This window comes from Quercus lobata, chromosome 4, assembly GCF_001633185.2.
Source record: "Quercus lobata isolate SW786 chromosome 4, ValleyOak3.0 Primary Assembly, whole genome shotgun sequence".
In the NCBI taxonomy this organism is placed as follows: Eukaryota; Viridiplantae; Streptophyta; class Magnoliopsida; order Fagales; family Fagaceae; genus Quercus; species Quercus lobata.
This window is the reverse complement of record NC_044907.1, coordinates 44,713,363-44,729,841: the sequence shown is the minus strand read 5'-3', so window position 1 is coordinate 44,729,841 and position 16,479 is coordinate 44,713,363. Positions and strand designations below refer to the sequence as shown.

The 16,479-nt window shown below is 38.3% G+C and overlaps 1 protein-coding gene across 1 annotated transcript; it reads left to right on the top strand.

The window, feature by feature from the left end:
- The first annotated feature begins 5,621 nt into the window (after positions 1 to 5,621).
- LOC115987409 (organelle RRM domain-containing protein 1, chloroplastic-like) lies at positions 5,622 to 13,039 on the top strand. Its single transcript, XM_031110944.1, has 9 exons — positions 5,622 to 6,140; positions 6,239 to 6,336; positions 6,484 to 6,724; positions 6,865 to 6,962; positions 7,046 to 7,111; positions 10,682 to 10,771; positions 11,114 to 11,182; positions 11,265 to 11,371; positions 12,558 to 13,039. Exons 1-9 carry the CDS (start codon positions 5,800 to 5,802, stop codon positions 12,633 to 12,635), a joined length of 1,188 nt encoding a protein of 395 aa, XP_030966804.1. The 5' UTR covers positions 5,622 to 5,799; the 3' UTR covers positions 12,636 to 13,039.
- The last annotated feature ends 3,440 nt before the right edge of the window (positions 13,040 to 16,479 follow it).

Genomic DNA, 16,479 nt, shown 5'->3' with positions numbered 1-16,479 from the left:
TTTCTTTTCCAAAATAAGGATGATGCAGATAAAGTCCGACTTCAAGGTCCTTGGTCCTTTGATAAATACCTCTTTGCTCTGCATAAGCTGAAAACAGGGGAGGCAGTGAGCAAGATCAAGTTTAATAGGATGGCACTATGGATCCAAATCCATGGCATCCCAACCACGTTCCAAACCAAGGAGGTGGGGTACAACATAAGGTCCGCCATTGAGACGGTGGAAAGTGTAGACGCAAATGAAAAAGGCTTCTGCCTTGGAAGTTTCATGCGCATAAGGGTAATGATAGAAATTTCAAATCCGCTGTGCAGAGGCTAGAAGGTTCGACTGGGAGAATCAAGTCAATTTTGGGTTGATTTCAAGCACGAGTGAATGCCAATATTTTGCTACCTTTGTGGTATGTTGACCCACGATGAAAACGATTGCTTGGTGGGGCTTCGACGTACTGAACAGATGAATGCAGAGGACAAGCCGTATGGGCCATGGCTGAGAGCAACGCAGGAAAGACTTCAGAAACCTCAATTGGTCTTGGCACCATCTCGGGACACCGATAAGGAGGTACAAAAGAACCTAGACCTCCATATTCAGGCTGTCACGAGATCAGACCGGCATTCGCAAAGTCCTGTGAAGGGAACTGATCCACAAACGACGGCGATAAAGGACAATGAAAAAGGTAAAGCTGACATGGGGGTTGTGGTAGTAACTACCGAGGCGAAAATCCCGCAAATCCCTCACAAGCAGCGAGGCAGTCAGTTCGAGGAGCAACTAAAGGAGATTGACGCAGCAATTTTTGGGGATACGCTTGACACAACAAATCACCATAAAGCAATGTAGAGCACGGGTATGACCGAGGTGATTCAAACAAATGTTCAAGCAACCCATACGCAGATGAAGGTGGAAGATGATGCTAGGCATGATGGACCCCAGGAAATGTCAAAAAGCAATATGACGTCAACACCTGGGTCATAGCCACAAAATGGGCCAGCCAATAAAGCCCAGGTAAACTTTACAACTCTCCCTCCTTTTATTATGGGCCTAACCTCACCGGTTAGCCCCACAAAGCCTAAACCGAAAAAGTCCAACCAAATAAACTTAAGGAAAGGCCGAGTAGGACCAGCCATGGAAAGAAAAGAAAATGTTTTACGTAGAGGGATAGTGAGGGTGAAAAGTGATGACTTGGGGAGGGGTACCATGATGGAGGTAGAACAAAATGAAAAGAGTGGTAAGCGTAGAACTTGCTCTCCCTTGAAAGATATTTCTGGTTTGGTGGAGAATGTGAAGAGGAAAAAGGTAGAAGGGGATGTCATGGCCCTTAACAAACTCATGGCTCAAGAGTTGGGATCGATGGTGGCTGCGGGTCAGCCCCGCCGGGAACAATGAGTGCATTAAGTTGGAACTGTAGGGGGCTTGGGAACCCCCTCACAGTTAAAGCACTCCACAAAGTAGTGAAGGAGGAAGATCCCACTTTAGTCTTCTTAATGGAGACTAAGTATGATGTTACTGAGATGAAATGGGTACAGAGGAAGTTGGACAGAAAACAGGGGCTTGTGGTGCCTTGTATTCGTCGGGGGGGTGGGCTTGCTCTCCTATGGAGGTGTTCTACAACTGTGGAGGTGCAAACTTACTCTCCCAACGATATAGATGTTATCATTTCGGAGAATCAGGGTGCAAGGAAATGGAGGTTTATCGGTTTTTATGGGCACCCCGAAACTAATAGGCGCAATGAATCTTGGACTTTGCTTTCAAGACTCAGTAGTCGCAGTGACTTACCTTGGGTATGTATGGGGGATTATAATGAACTCATGTTCGCAAGTGAAAAGGAGGGTGGTAATACTAGACCTGAGGGTCAGATGAAACAATTTCGGGATGCGATAAATAGATGCAACCTCAGGGACTTGGGGTACAAGGGCTCGGTTTTCACTTGGCGATGGAGGTTGGGCAACTGCAGGTGGATACAAGAAAGACTAGACCGTGCACTGGTCTCCACCAATTAGGTTGGGATGTTCCCACGTTCGAAATTACTTCATATTGCTTCCTCTACATCTGACCATAGTATTCTACTCCTAAAGGCAACCAACCCCCCTCGACAGAAATCCAGGAGATCAAAACTATTTCGGTTCGAAGCCATGTGGCTCAGAGATGAGGCATGTAGTGAGGTGGTTCAGGAAGTGTGGGCAAGAGGTGAAAACAGGGGCTCTCAATGGCCAATTGCTAGCTGCCTGGAAGAATGCCAATCTGCTCTAATGTCATGGAACAAAAATATTTTTGGCCACGTGGGTAGAAAAGTCACTGCTCTGCAACAGAAGCTTCAAATTTTGGAGAATTTGAACATGGGAGGCACGGCTTTGAATGATATTTATGAGGTTAGATTAGAGTTAAACCAAGCTCTTGCCATTGAGGAAGATATGTGGCTTCAGAGGTCAAGGAATAGTTGGTTGAAAGCAGGGGACAAGAATACGACTTTTTTCCACACCAAAGCATCCAACCGCATGCAGCGTAACACTATAGCCAGGGTGTTGGACTCCAATAACATGTGGATAGAAGATGAGAAGCAGATTGGTCATGAATTTGTACAGTATTTTGCTGGCCTCTTTACCTCCTCCAACCCTCGGATTGAGGGGGAGCTTATTGATGCAATTCAGCCAAAGATATCTGATAGGATGAATGCCTCACTGATCAGGGAATTCCAGGCAATGGAAGTTGAGAAAGCCTTAAAGCAGATGCACCCCACGACGGCCTCGGGCCCGGACGGTATGCCCCCTTTATTTTATCAACACTTCTGGCCTACTGTTGGAGAGACTGTTATATGTAATACCTTAAAATTTCTTAACCAAGGCATGGCCCCGCCCAAGTTCCATGAGACACATATTGTGCTCATCCCAAAAACGAAAGATCCGGTAAGGGTCACGGATTACCGACCAATAAGCTTATGCAACATGGCTTATAAATTGGCTTCAAAAGTGATGGCAAACAGAATGAAGGTAGTGCTGCATGAAGTTGTATGTGAAAACCAAAGTGCGTTTGTGGCAGAGAGGTTAATCACTGATAATATTTTAGTGGCACATAAAGTGATGAATCATATCGGCAAACGAAGAAAAGCCAAAAGTGGGGAAATGGCGTTGAAATTAGACATGAGTAAAGCCTACGACCGGGTAGAATGGGAGTGCTTAAAGCAGATAATGCTAAAACTAGGCTTTCATGGGCATTGGGTGCAAATAGTCATAAGGTGCGTGTCGTCGGTCTCTTATGCAGTGAAAATTAATGGCAAGCCTTACGGAGAAATACGTCCGTCGCGTGGACTTCGACAGGGCGACCCACTCTCTCCATATCTCTTTATCATCTGTGCAGAGGGTCCATCTACTCTAATCCATAGTTCAGTTCAACGACAGAGGCTAAGAGGAGTGGCTGCCTCGGGTGGGGGACCTAGCGTGTCTCACCTCTTCTTCACAGATGATAGTCTCATTTTTGGGAGGGCCTCGTTGGAGGAATGTGCTGAAATACAGAGGGTGCTTCAGGTCTACAAACAGTCATCAGGACAAAAGTTAAATCGATCGAAAACCTCCTTATTTTTCAGTCCTAACACAGCTGATGAGTTAAAGGAGTCAATCAAGGCAATGTTCAGTGCAATAGAGATTCGGCCTCATGAATCCTACCTCGGGCTGCCATCCTTGGTGGGCCAGTCAAAAAGCAATACTTTTACCAATTTAAAACAGAGGGTTGCAAACAAAGTGTCGGTTGGAAGGAAAAACTCTTGACGATTGCTGGTAAGGAAATTTTGATCAAAGCGGTTGCACAAGCAGTATCGTCTTACTCCATGTCATGTTTTCTCTTGCCGAAGAAATTATGTGATGAACTCACTTCCTTGGTTCGGCAGTTCTGGTGGGGTCAGGTTAAAGACGAGAAAAAGCTAGCTTGGTTAAGCTGGGATAAGCTGTGCATGCCAAAGGAAATGGGTGGCATGGGGTTCAGGGAATTGAGGATGTTCAATTTGGCGCTTTTGGCAAAGCAAGGATGGAGGTAACAAACCAACTCTACTTCCTTGTTTGCTCGAGTGTTTAAGGTGAAGTATTTTCCCCACTGTTTCTTCTTGGAGGCAAATTTAGGCCGCCACCCCTCCTATGCTTGGTGAAGCATTATGGCGGCCCAAGGGGTGGTGAAAAGGGGAACGAGGTGGCAAATAGGCTCGGGGGAGAGTGTACGGGTGTGGTGTGACAAATGGATTCCTAAGCCGTCTTCCTATAGTGTGGTCGCATGTGAAGATGCTTGCCCAAATGTTGCTCTGGTTTGCGACCTCATAAACAAAGCATCCATAGAGTGGAAAGCTGAGCAGATCCAAGGCTGTTTCACAGAGGAGGATGCAGATGCTATTTTAAGCATCCCTCTAAGTTTGCATCGGCCCAAGGACAGATTGATATGGGCAGAATCACCAAGTGGAAAATTTACGGCTAAAAGCGCATATAGGCTAGCCTATGAGGTGAACAAGGGTGGCGGCAAAGCAGATTGCTTGAACCCCTCGGCGAGGAAGAATGTATGGAAGGGATTGTGGAGAATGAACCTTCCTCAAAAAGTCAAGCATTTTGCTTGGAAGGCAGCTAGAAACATACTGGCTTCCAAAGAGGCGCTACGGCAAAGGCACATTGAAGTGGAAGGTGGCTGTGCTCTATGTGGGAACCTGACGAAAAACGTTCTCCATATTCTTTGGTTTTGTGCTCATGCCAAGGATGTGTGGAACACGAGTAAGCTCTCTCTTCCTTTTGATATCTAACCTAACTAGTGTTTTTTGGATATTATGGAAAAACTTCTACAAGATGAGGGAGAGCATCTCAGCCTGGCTGAACGGTTTGTCTTAGTGTGCTGGGGTATCTGGAAAGAGAGAAATGTCATCCGTACTGGTGGAAGGGGTAAACTTGGTAAGGTCACTTTGAAAACCTCCCTTGGCTTAATGGACAAGTTCCAGATGGCCAATGAGGGTCCATGGAAGCCAGCTGCAGTGAACCCCGAACCAGTTCGCTGGGCGCCTCCACCACCGGGACAGTACAAGGTAAACTCTGATGGGGCTATGTTTGCGAACCAGAGGAAGGTGGGGCTGGGCGTGATGATCCGTGATAGCAATGGGAATGTGATTGCTACTCTAAGCAGCCCCATGGTAGGTCCCCTTGGCGCCCTTGAGACGGAAGCCAAAGCAATGGAGGTTGGCATGCACTTCGCACTTGACTTAGACATCTGAGATGTGGTGGTTAAGTGTGATGCGCTAGTTGTCTTCAATGCTGTCCAAGGTTTAGCGACACCAAGCTCTTCGATCCTCTTCATCGTGGATAGCATCCTCCAGCAATCACGTTGGTTCAGGTCATGTTGTTTCTCCCATACAACTATCAAAATTATCAAAATTATTAACCAAAAAAAAAAAAAAAAGATGTAAGTAGAAATTTGGGTTATAATGTCATGGAATGGCTATGGTTTTCAAATTTAACATTCAAATATTATGGTTTAATATGCTCAAATCTCAATTAAGTTAAAATTAGTTTGATTCTGATTCACGTTTAAAATTTTTCCAAATTTAGAAAATCAAAAACCCAAAAAAAAAAAAAAAATTGTTTGAACCCGAAATTGAATCGACCCAAACACCAACCCGCCCGTAACCCGTTTGCCCTTTCAGTCTTTCACGGACACTATTCTAATTTCTAAGCGCCCAAAAAATATCAGAAACACAACACAAACAGATGAGATAAACTGATAGCAGATTGGCATAGTTGAGACTTTGAGAGAGCTTATAGTTTGCCATGAAACCTTAAAAAAGCAGCCATGGAACAAGCTCTCTCTTCCTCAACCATAATCTCTACAACACAAATATTTCCACTCAAACCTCTCAAAACCCATCTCCAAACTCCAACAATAAACCTCAAATTCTCCATTTCTCCAAAGAAAAACAACCACCTTCATCTTTCTTCTTTTTCTTCTTCTTCTCTATGTTTCTCTAATAAAGCAAGTGCCACTTCAACGACAACACCACCGGCATTAACTTCCACTCCCAGTAGTGACAACCACCATTGGATGGTGCTCATGGAGGCTCCTCCACAAGGGGTCAATTCCAAACCACAAGTTATTGAATTCTATGTTAAGACATTGGAAAGAGTTTTAGGCAGGTGGGTATGTTTCAAAATATTCTTTTTTTGTCATGTTGCAAATGTTTCTTAGCTTTTGGTCTGAAATCCTGCTTTGGTTGTGATTTTTTGAATAACAGTGAGAAGGATGCTCAGATGTGTATATATGATGCTTCTTGGGATACCCACTTCGGCTTTTGCTGTGACATTGATGAAGAAACCTCCCGTGAACTTGCCGGTAAGTTTCTATAGCAGAAAAAGTCTGAGTCATCTGATGTACTTCAATTCTGTACCATACTTTGCTTTCATGTTTGTGGAGAAACTAAAATTGTGAGAGTCACTTTCGTAGTTTCATTAATATTGATGTGTAATGAATATGTTTTAGGATTACCCGGCGTTTTATCAGTTAGGCCTGACCCAGATTATAGTTCTGTGAAAAAGGATTATAGTTTTTCAAGTATTCAATCCAGTTATCTGTCAAGCTCACAAATTGGAAGTAATCTGTTGTTTCCCGTGGGGAGTACCAAACACTGGCTTGCTCGAATGGACAAACCAGGGATTGGAGTTGTTACAAAGGCTCAAATGGTTGATTATTATGCTCAAATACTAACCAAGGTTTTGGGGAAGTAAGTAAATAACATTTGAGCTTGTTATTATGTTTCTGTTCCATTTTATTGTAACGTCTCTAACAGTGCACCAATGCAATATTCTTCCTTTGATTGCTTTATTTCTCTTCACCCTGAAAGTGGAATAATACTTTTTGTAGTGAGAAAGACGCACAAATGTGTATTTATCATGTTTCTTGGCAGTCCAACTTTGGGTTCTGTTGTGAACTTGATGATGAATGTGCACGGGAACTAGCTGGTTAGTATTTGCATTGGGTTTCTCTTTGCACGGTTGTGATATGTATTTTGCAGCTTGAAGACAAATGCTTCCATATGGTGTAGGTGTACCAGGTGTATTATCTGTTCAGCTAGATAAGAATTTTGAGTCAGAGAATAAGGATTATGGAGGTTTGTACGTTTTTCAAATAATATCTTTGTGTGTTTTTTTAATGTTTGATCAGATAAAACATGCTCCACATCTTTTCTACCTTGCAACTTCGCTTCTCTTCAAGCGTCGTATTCAGTAATATCTTGATCTCAGAGATATATTGCAAATTATTAACTTTGACTGTTTCTTTCTTTCTTTTCTTCTTTTAATAATTTCTATTTGAAAGGCCTGTGTGTCAAAAAAGTATATAGCAGCAGCACCATGTAACTTATGCTAGTATATTTGTGTCGGTGTCATAACAAATACATGTTTTAGAGATTCTAATACTTAATCAACCAATATGTTTATGTGATTTCACTGTATGAGATGATCTCTCAAGTAATTTAGTTATGTAAGTAAAGCAATTAACTTTAGACGTTTTATTAATTTGAGCTGGATTTTAGTGGAGGGGTAAATTCTATGTCATTGTAGATGGCCAGTCTTTGAAGCAGCTAAAGGAAAGTTCTATAGTCCAGTAGCAGCCATGTGTCTTTTCCTCGAAAGTGGAAGACTTTGTATTGAGTAGAAAAATAGGCTTTATAGTGGCTGCAGTTCTTTGTGGCAGAGATGAGTCTTTTCCTTGGTTAGAATCATGCATTGGGCTTGGGAACACTTTGTACTGTATAGCAGTTGTGATTCTAGAGTTTGTGGCAGAGCATGCCTTTGCAACAGAAAGCACACAATGTCAATTAATGACTTATAAAAGTGGACAGCGTTTGATACTGACTGTGAAAGTTGCTAAGTGAGCTTTAGCACAAGGGAAAGCTCAAGGAAGTAATTCCTGATCATATTTTATTGTCAAGCTCAATGAGAATGTTGCTGATGGAATTGGACATTCAAAGGGAAATATTATGTCAATTATACTGAGTCATGTAGTAGTTAGTAGAATTGTACAATATATGAAGTATTAACTATAGCCATGAGAAGTATACCCATGAAACTTTAACCATATGGCTTACAGAAGGTTTAACAAAATGAGCAGATTAGGAAGGTATCTGATGCTGGGGTAAGAAAGAGGTAAGTATAGCCAATCTCGTCACAAAATCTGTTGTGCAAAGTTGCTGGAAGTCTTGAGCGAGGAGAAATGAATCAGATGCATTGAGAAAGAGAGATTCCCAATGTATCTATGTGAGGGGTGAGACTGAAAAAGGTAGGGTCCAACTTATTATATTCTTAAGTGGAATTCATCCAACTGGTTGGAGTTTAGGTGCAGGTGATAACTTTAAATGGGTAGAAGATTCAAATGCTACTGAGGAAAGTAAATTGCTTACTCCCTGTTCTTGGAAAATTATTTTGGAAAGCCATGGGAAAAGAAATTATATTCCATAGACCCCAAAAAGTGATGTTTAACGTTATAGTGACATGTATGGTGGTGCATTTCTCAAATACTTGCTATTAAATTTGATAACAACTAGTTTATGTCAGAAAATGGCTTCAGGTCTGGTTCTTGTGTATTGATTAAGGCTCATCTTTAAATTGAAGTTCATGTATAAAAGGTGGTTTTGGAATATATTTTACAACATGCATGAAGTTTTAAGAAAAGGGGGGGTAAGGCTGCCTACCTACCATGACCTCTCCTAGACTACGCAACAGTGGGAGCTTTGTGCAGCCTCTCCTAGACTCTGTAAAAGTGGGAGTTTTGTGCACTTGAAGTTTTAAGAAACTCTGTTGCTGGTTGCTCAAGCAAATGAGGAGGTATGCAATGCTGAAATTGGTGAAGATATTACAATAACATAATAAAATTGTTGTACCTAGTGCCAAAAACTCCTCTTTTGTGGGATTTGGGAGAGGTGATTGGTAGGCAATCTTAGTGCTTTACACCCAATTTTATTATGGAATGCCTGATTCCTAGACTCAAATCTGCAACTTGTCACTTTGGGTGGAACGCACTTGCTATCGTACTAAGGCCCAACCTCTCTGTTAAATTACCGATTCTCCCAAAAGCTTAAACTATTAGGAAATGGTGAATTTAATCACTTAACCATAATTCTAACACTCTCTTTAAATAGCATAATAACTAACAATAGATTTTTTAATTCTTAATCCAATTGCTCTGAAACATGCCTTAGCCAAGATGGGTTACTGGCTAGTCCAACTTGGTTAATGATGATCAGATGATGTAAGTGAGACTGTCAAGATGATTTGGTTGTGTGAGACAGAAATCTTCAATGGTTAATGCGAGGTATACTTGGTGCTAGTTAAGGTCTGTATGAGGGAGTGACTGATATCAGCCACCCCAACAAAAGCAAAAATATATAATTTATTGAAAGCCTGTATTTTGTGCTTTGTGATAATATACTGATCTTTATCGGTGGACAATGCTTGAGGGTAGGTATTTAGGTGATATCACACTCTAAGCAGTCCCATTTAATATAATATTTTTCATTACATGATTAAGAAATTTTATAGTATAACCCGTCAAACATCATTTTTTTTTGTTTTCATTTTTACAAATTTTGAATATTTTGGAATTTCTAAAAAAAACCTCATACAGTGTGATGGACTCCGGTTCTATCAAGTGCTATATGAACAGTAGGCGAAACAATCTACTTTGAGGCTGGCCAGCCTCCTAAAATAAGAGTGAGGGGGTGGGGAGACATTTGAGTCAGAATTATTCTGAGATTCCTTTATCGAATACAAAACCTACATAAATAGCCAACACCTCTCCTAACTCATTGAAAAGACTAATAGGAATGATAACCAATCTATTTTCTACGTTGTCTCCCGAGTCCAAGGAACTATTCTTCATTATTATTTGATAAAACCACGGCAAAATTTGGTAAAATAAATTTAATCTATCTAATCTATTTCGGTATCAAACATGCAAAACTTGCAGCCAACCTTGTGACATTACTTGCTGCCTGGCTAAAATCAGTGTTTTCACCTGTTCTGATACATTCACCAGTGAGGTGAACATACCAAGCACATTAGGTTATATTTTTTGTTAAGGAACTAGTCCTATAGAAACCATTAAATTTTTCAGTTTAGGATTTTAATGACATTTTATCACCTAGTGTAAACAGCTGGTTAGAGGATTGGTCAAGTATTTGATAGAACTTGACTGCTTGCAGAATAGACATTATCTGTTAACTATTAGAGTAAAATTCTGAAACCTTCCTCAATAGAGCGATTGATTGATGCCATGTTTACCAAGTGCTAGAGTACTTGTTTATTTATGTTTTTATCATGCTTCTGTTAGTTAGCTTAAGCATGTTTTATTATTATGGAGAGAAAATCTTCTAATGTGAAGTGGAATATGTCATTACTCTTCAAGTTTTTTTTTTTTAATAAGTCTTACTGTTCAATTTTTTTTTGGATAAGGCTTACTCTTCAATGTTTTCTCAGTGGAAAATATGCAAATGATGATTTAATAACTGGATTACTATTGTTGTTATATGGGGTTAGAATAAACTACTGAAATTATTAATCTTGATTTGTTTTTAATAAGAGGCCAATTCCCAATGAATCATTTCAATGTCTTTCAGATTATATCTTTAGTTTACCATTGCAACAATTCTTTCCATTGTAGAGTAAACAAGCTGTATTTTCAGGTAATAATCTACAGAGTTCCACAGATCTGCCAGATCCTTCAGAAGCAAGTCAAACAACCCCTATAAAAACAAAGAAACTATTCGTTACAGGTATGTTGCAAGACTGAGTTTGAATTCTTTGCTTGTAAATTTCATATTTTCGAAGACCACTTTTAAGAAATAATTCAAGATTCTTATTTATGAAATGTGCATGCTTGTTCTACTATAATGGTTGTCTAATTATGCCTTTTTGAGTTTTACCTGATTAACATTTGGTTCTATTTAGTCTTTGGAGATTCCCTGGACCTTGCCATGGTGTCCTCTTATGAGATCATAATGTATTACTTGTACTTTCCATTCTGAAATCCAAAAGTTTTCTGGTCCAGCAACTTTATTACTCCCTCTTTTTTTATTCACAAATGACAGTGATTTACAATCTTGATTTAAAAACAGGGCTGTCATTTTACACATCTGAGAAAACCTTACGTGCTGCATTTGAAGGCTTTGGTGAGCTTGTTGAAGGTATGTTTGCATTTCCATGCTCATAAATGACGTGTTTCATTAGTAAGGTTATACCTGTGCTGATGCACTGCTTCCTCAACAGTTAAAATTATAATGGACAAAATTTCCAAAAGGTCCAAAGGTTATGCATTTATAGAGTACACTACAGAGGAGGCTGCTAGTGCAGCACTCAAAGAGATGAATGGCAAGGTAAGTTTTCTTCCATTACGAATCTTCCTTGTATTTTTCTTGTGTGTTGGGAAATTTAGACCCTAGTTGATAGAATTAATAAGTTTTAAACCTAAGTTGTTAATTAGATTTATGTGAATAAGCTTATTAAAACAAACAAACATCAATATCATGTCAAAATCATGTAGCGGAAAAAATAAATAAGGCAATATATGATAACCCAGAAAAACCAATGAAACAAACTAGTTTCACAGTAAAAAAACCTAGGAGGAAACCTTCCCGAAAAGAAATTCACTATAGTAAAAAGAAGTTTCAAATCTAGTACAAAACTTTTGTCCTAAACTCTACAATCCCCGTAGATGAACTCACAGCAGAAACCTTCTACCGCTTTAGAACCTCTGAACTCTTCAATATATGAACGCCAACCTTTTTGTTGCACGGATTTCAGTATGTGACTAACTCCTTTACACAAATCCCAGTACGTGACTCACTCACCAACTTGAGGAAGAAAAATGTTGGCTGCAAAGTTCTTCACTTCATTAACAATGAAAATCAAGAAGCACTTGGTTACAAAACCCTAAGGTGCAAAGACGTAGTAGCTTTTTTTAGAGAGAATAAAGCATCGATCACCTTTTACATATGTTCTCCTTATATTCTCTTATGTGACGGCCTCTAAAATAAGCTTTATATATGTCTAGGGTTGTGAGAAAAGAAACCCTACATATACATGTCAGCATGGGCCGAAAATCAGATTTGAAATTCTGAATTCCTGTAACCTCGATAGATAGTATCTGTCGAGCCTTATTAAACCTCGATAGATAGCTATTTGTCGAGAAGCTGTCGAGCTATTTGTCCGTAGGTATCGAGCTATTTGTCCAGCTTTAATGAACAACTTTCTTCACTTGTTTTTTAGTCCAATTTTCATGGTTTTAATACTAGACTTGAACAACATGTTTTTTGAAATATTAAACACATCCTAAATCTACCCAAATACAAGTAAATTGCGTTTTGTCAAAGGATTAGCCAATTACATAAAATAGTGACATATGCTCCTAACAAGTGAATCACATATGTCCTAACATTGTGCTTAATGTTCAAATGCAGTTTTGTTTTCCTTAAGCTTTGGTTCATAATTGTAGATAAAACAAATATAACTCTTTGAGTAAGAGAAAGGGTAATCTCTCCATTTTGTTCTTGGTTCTTGCAGATTATTAATGGCTGGATGATAGTTGTTGATGTTGCCAAGACTAATCCACCAAGATACAGCAGGGGTCGCCCTAGATAGGAATTTTGACAAGAGAACAATTACTGATCCACTGTCTTCAAGGTCAAGCAAGATATTCAGGCTACTGCTCTCAAGGTGTCGGACTATTCTCATACTGCCACCTAAATTTTGTTCGATTAGTACCTGCAAGAGGCAAGAGCCTTTATCAGCTCCAGATCTTCAACTGAAGCACTAGTCGTTCACATTGAGTTTTTAGTCATTAATATATTATGTGCGCCTCTGTGTGTGTGTGTGTATATATATATATATGTAGTCTGTGAACGTCTATTATGTTGCATGCTCTTTGAAGGGGGAAATGAAATGCTCTATACTCAAAAGTTTCATGTCAGCATTATATGATGCATTTGTTATCTTTTTCTTTGGTACATTAAATACTATAATTTTGAAGACATTACTTACATGTAGCCTATTCAATTATTCAATATATAATTTAGTTTGATTTTTACCAAAGCATTGAAGTAAATATTTTTTTAATCCTTGCAACATTGAAGTTTGGAGAAATGACATTCCATCCCAAAATTGAAGGGAAAAATATTTAAAAACATACATAATTAAAAATAGGGGTAATTTTACTCCATTTCCTTGAGTTTGGGGAGATGACACTCCACCCCAAACTTGAAAAGAAAAAACACTTCCCCTTTTCACATCCGTTTGATCAAATTTTGTTAAATTAATATTAAAAATGTTGTGTACTAACTCATCCTTTGCTTAAGGCCATGTCTCCAAAATTATCCTCCATTTAAAAACTAAAATTCTTTGTTTTAAAGTTTATAAAATTTCAAGTATGACTTCTGCTTTTTCTTTTATTTTTTTAATGGATTATGGAGAGATTTGTCATTGCAGGTGTTTTGATACTTGATAAATATTGCATTTTTATTTTAAATTTACCAATTATATTTTTTACTAACCATGCTTAAACTTTTGTAAAAAAATTCTTATGAAAATTTAAAATATTTTGTTACTAATATAAATAAAATTGAGTGTTAATTTCTTCAAACTTGAAGGGAAGAGTGTTGTGGGAGCAAGTAATCTAAGGACATTCTAAGGCCCATGGGCCTTGCTTGAGGATGATGAAAGGTCCATTCATGCGTCAACCCAAGTTTGACATGTGGGTTAAGACCGAAGAGGGAAGATGTTAAGACCACTCAGGTTCAGATTAAACTTAGAATAAGAGGTCTGAGGAAAGGAGGCAAGCAAGACCATCGTCCGAGGAACCTGAGAAGCAAATGCACCTTGGGAGTACCTTACTCAGTTTCCTACTCCAGAAAGTAAAGCACGATGGACGGCACCAGAGTCATGCAAGCAACGAAAAAGGGAAATATCTGGGAAGGTAGCCATTACTTCCACATTCAATGCTCTGCACCAACTAAGCTGGCCGCATTTATGAGAAAAAAACACCTGAACAGTGACTCCACAGCTCACAGCTCTCTTTACCTCCTCTAGAAGAGTCTTGATGGGACAAGCATCCCAGTGATTCACCTTAGACATACAGGTGGAGGGCTGAGATGCAACAGAAAAGACTATATAAGGAAAGGAACCCCTAGAAGAAGGGATGGACATTTTATGAATTGAGAGAAAGAGAACTTAAGATCTTACTATAAGAACTCAGTTTTGACTATTAATGAACAATCCATCCTCAGACCTACCCAAGGAAGACTTTACACTAAATCACTGCTTCATTCGTTCATATTAATTACTTTTGTCCTTTTATCCTCAAGTTTGTGATTTACTTAGCATTGCAATTGACTTGGAAATTCCCGCTCTCTTACAAATTTATTATATTGAGCTTATAGTACTGGGTGCCACTATTCTAAGTGGGCTTGAGCTATTCTTTGGGTCCTTACAAGTGTAATAACTCCAAAAATAATTCTATCAATATTTAAATTTATTGGACTTTATATACATACATACATATAGGATTAACTTTTAGGGGATTTTTGGGATATTTTAAATGCATTATTAAAATGGATTAAGAAGCAGCTGAATAGTTGTATTAATAATACTATGCACATCACAGATTCCCTCTTTTTTCCTTTTAAGGCGTTATGTTCTAAAGTTTGTTTAATTTTAGTATTTTATATTTAGTTCTTGGCCCACCCTTCAGTTGGTTTAGTTCTAATATTTCACTTTGTAGCTGGCCAACCTCTGCAGCGAGCTTTAGATCCATTAGAGGCTGAAGTCCATTTGAGTTAATTAAATTATATTTTTCCTTGTTTTGGTTTTAAATTCAACAACTTATGTTCTTTCCTTATATGATTCAAAAAATTATGTTTTCCCTTGTTTGTTTTAAATTCAACAACTACTATTCTTTCCTTATATAATTCAAAAAAAACTAAAAATATTATAGGTGTATAACATGAGTCCAAATCTATATTTTTCTTACTCCACTACTCCATCAATAAAAATTTGCCACATACACACCTATTAAATTCAAATATAATTTTCAGCCTTTTCTTACTTAGTTTCCTAAAATAAATTAAAAAAAAAAAAAAAAAAAAAAAAAAAAAAACAATCCCAACCACCACCGGTCCTCCACCTCCACCCTCGCCAGCCACTGCCAGCAACCTTCGCCTGTACCACTATGAATGGATCGTCGACGACATCAACGGCCACCCATGACAGAGGAGACCAAAGGCTCAAATCAAAAAGTTCTCTTCAATTTTTACGTTTCTTTTGCTTCCTCTTCAATCTTTATGGCACTGACTATTTTTCTTTTTTCATTCTTATATTTTAAATTACCACAGCACGCATGGTTTCTGACTTTTAATCCAAATCAGTGAATTATTTTTGGCTTGGTATGGTTCATAAATATGCAAATTTGGAGGAAACAGTGAGTCATAGAAGAGAGGAGTTAACGGAGAGTTAAGAGAAATGTTTGGGTTTGTTGAATTAGGTGGTGTGGTTTGTGTGGGCTTGGTGGTGGTGGATGGCGGTGATTAGTGGTGTAGTTGATGCCGGCGAAGGTTGTTGGTGGTGGTGGAGGATCGGTGGTAGTAGGGGACGTTTTGGGTTTTTATTTTTATTTTTTTGGGTATATGAAAAAATAAATAAATAACATAACATAAAGTTAAAATCTAATTAAATTGGGGGACACATGAAAAGTTTTGATTTGTGGAGCATAGAGTGGAGCAAAAAAAGTGAGACAGAGGATGTGGACTCGTATAACATCTAGAACTTTTTCCTAAAGATAACATTAAATAAAACCAGCAATAACATAAACATAAACAAAAAAAATATTGTTTCCTCGTAAACATATTTTTCTTTCTACAAATACATACCCTAGAAAATAAATAAATAAAATAATTATAATTCCATCTATATGTAAATTTATTAGGCTTTTTACAAATTAATTTATTGAATATATATACACACACATATACATACAAGATGCTTCCAAAGCCACTTTTGGAGCCATTAGGAGCTAAGTAAAGTCCGTTTGAGTTGATTCAATTTATGTTCTCCTTTGTTTTGGTTTCAACTTCAACAACTACTCTTTCCATAGATAATTAAAAATAATCTAAAAATGTTATTGGGACCATTGACTATAGGATTTAAAAGTGAAATTTTTATGTTTAAAAATTTAAGTTTTAACTTGGTATGTTTGACATTACAGGGTTTTTATTTGGACTGCCCCAAAACTATAGGGTTTAAAAGTGAAATTTACACTAACAAGAAAAAAAAAAAATTGTACTTGGTTCTGATAGGAAATGTACAAAACTCCTAATGCCTATAAAATATAAGACATTAGTACTCCTGCACTAAAGATCTTCCTTAGTTGATAGATTGATATGAGAGCTTTCCAAAATGATTTGAATGGAAATTAATCCTTAAAAAAAATAAAATA

Bases quoted from the DNA above. Each gene is read 5' to 3' on its own strand.
- LOC115987409 (XM_031110944.1), top strand. From the start codon at position 5,800: ATGGAACAAGCTCTCTCTTCCTCAACCATAATCTCTACAACACAAATA. The intron at 6,725-6,864 runs GTAAGTAAATAA...TACTTTTTGTAG, and splicing joins CTAACCAAGGTTTTGGGGAA to TGAGAAAGACGCACAAATGT. The intron at 7,112-10,681 runs GTTTGTACGTTT...CTGTATTTTCAG, and splicing joins AGAGAATAAGGATTATGGAG to GTAATAATCTACAGAGTTCC.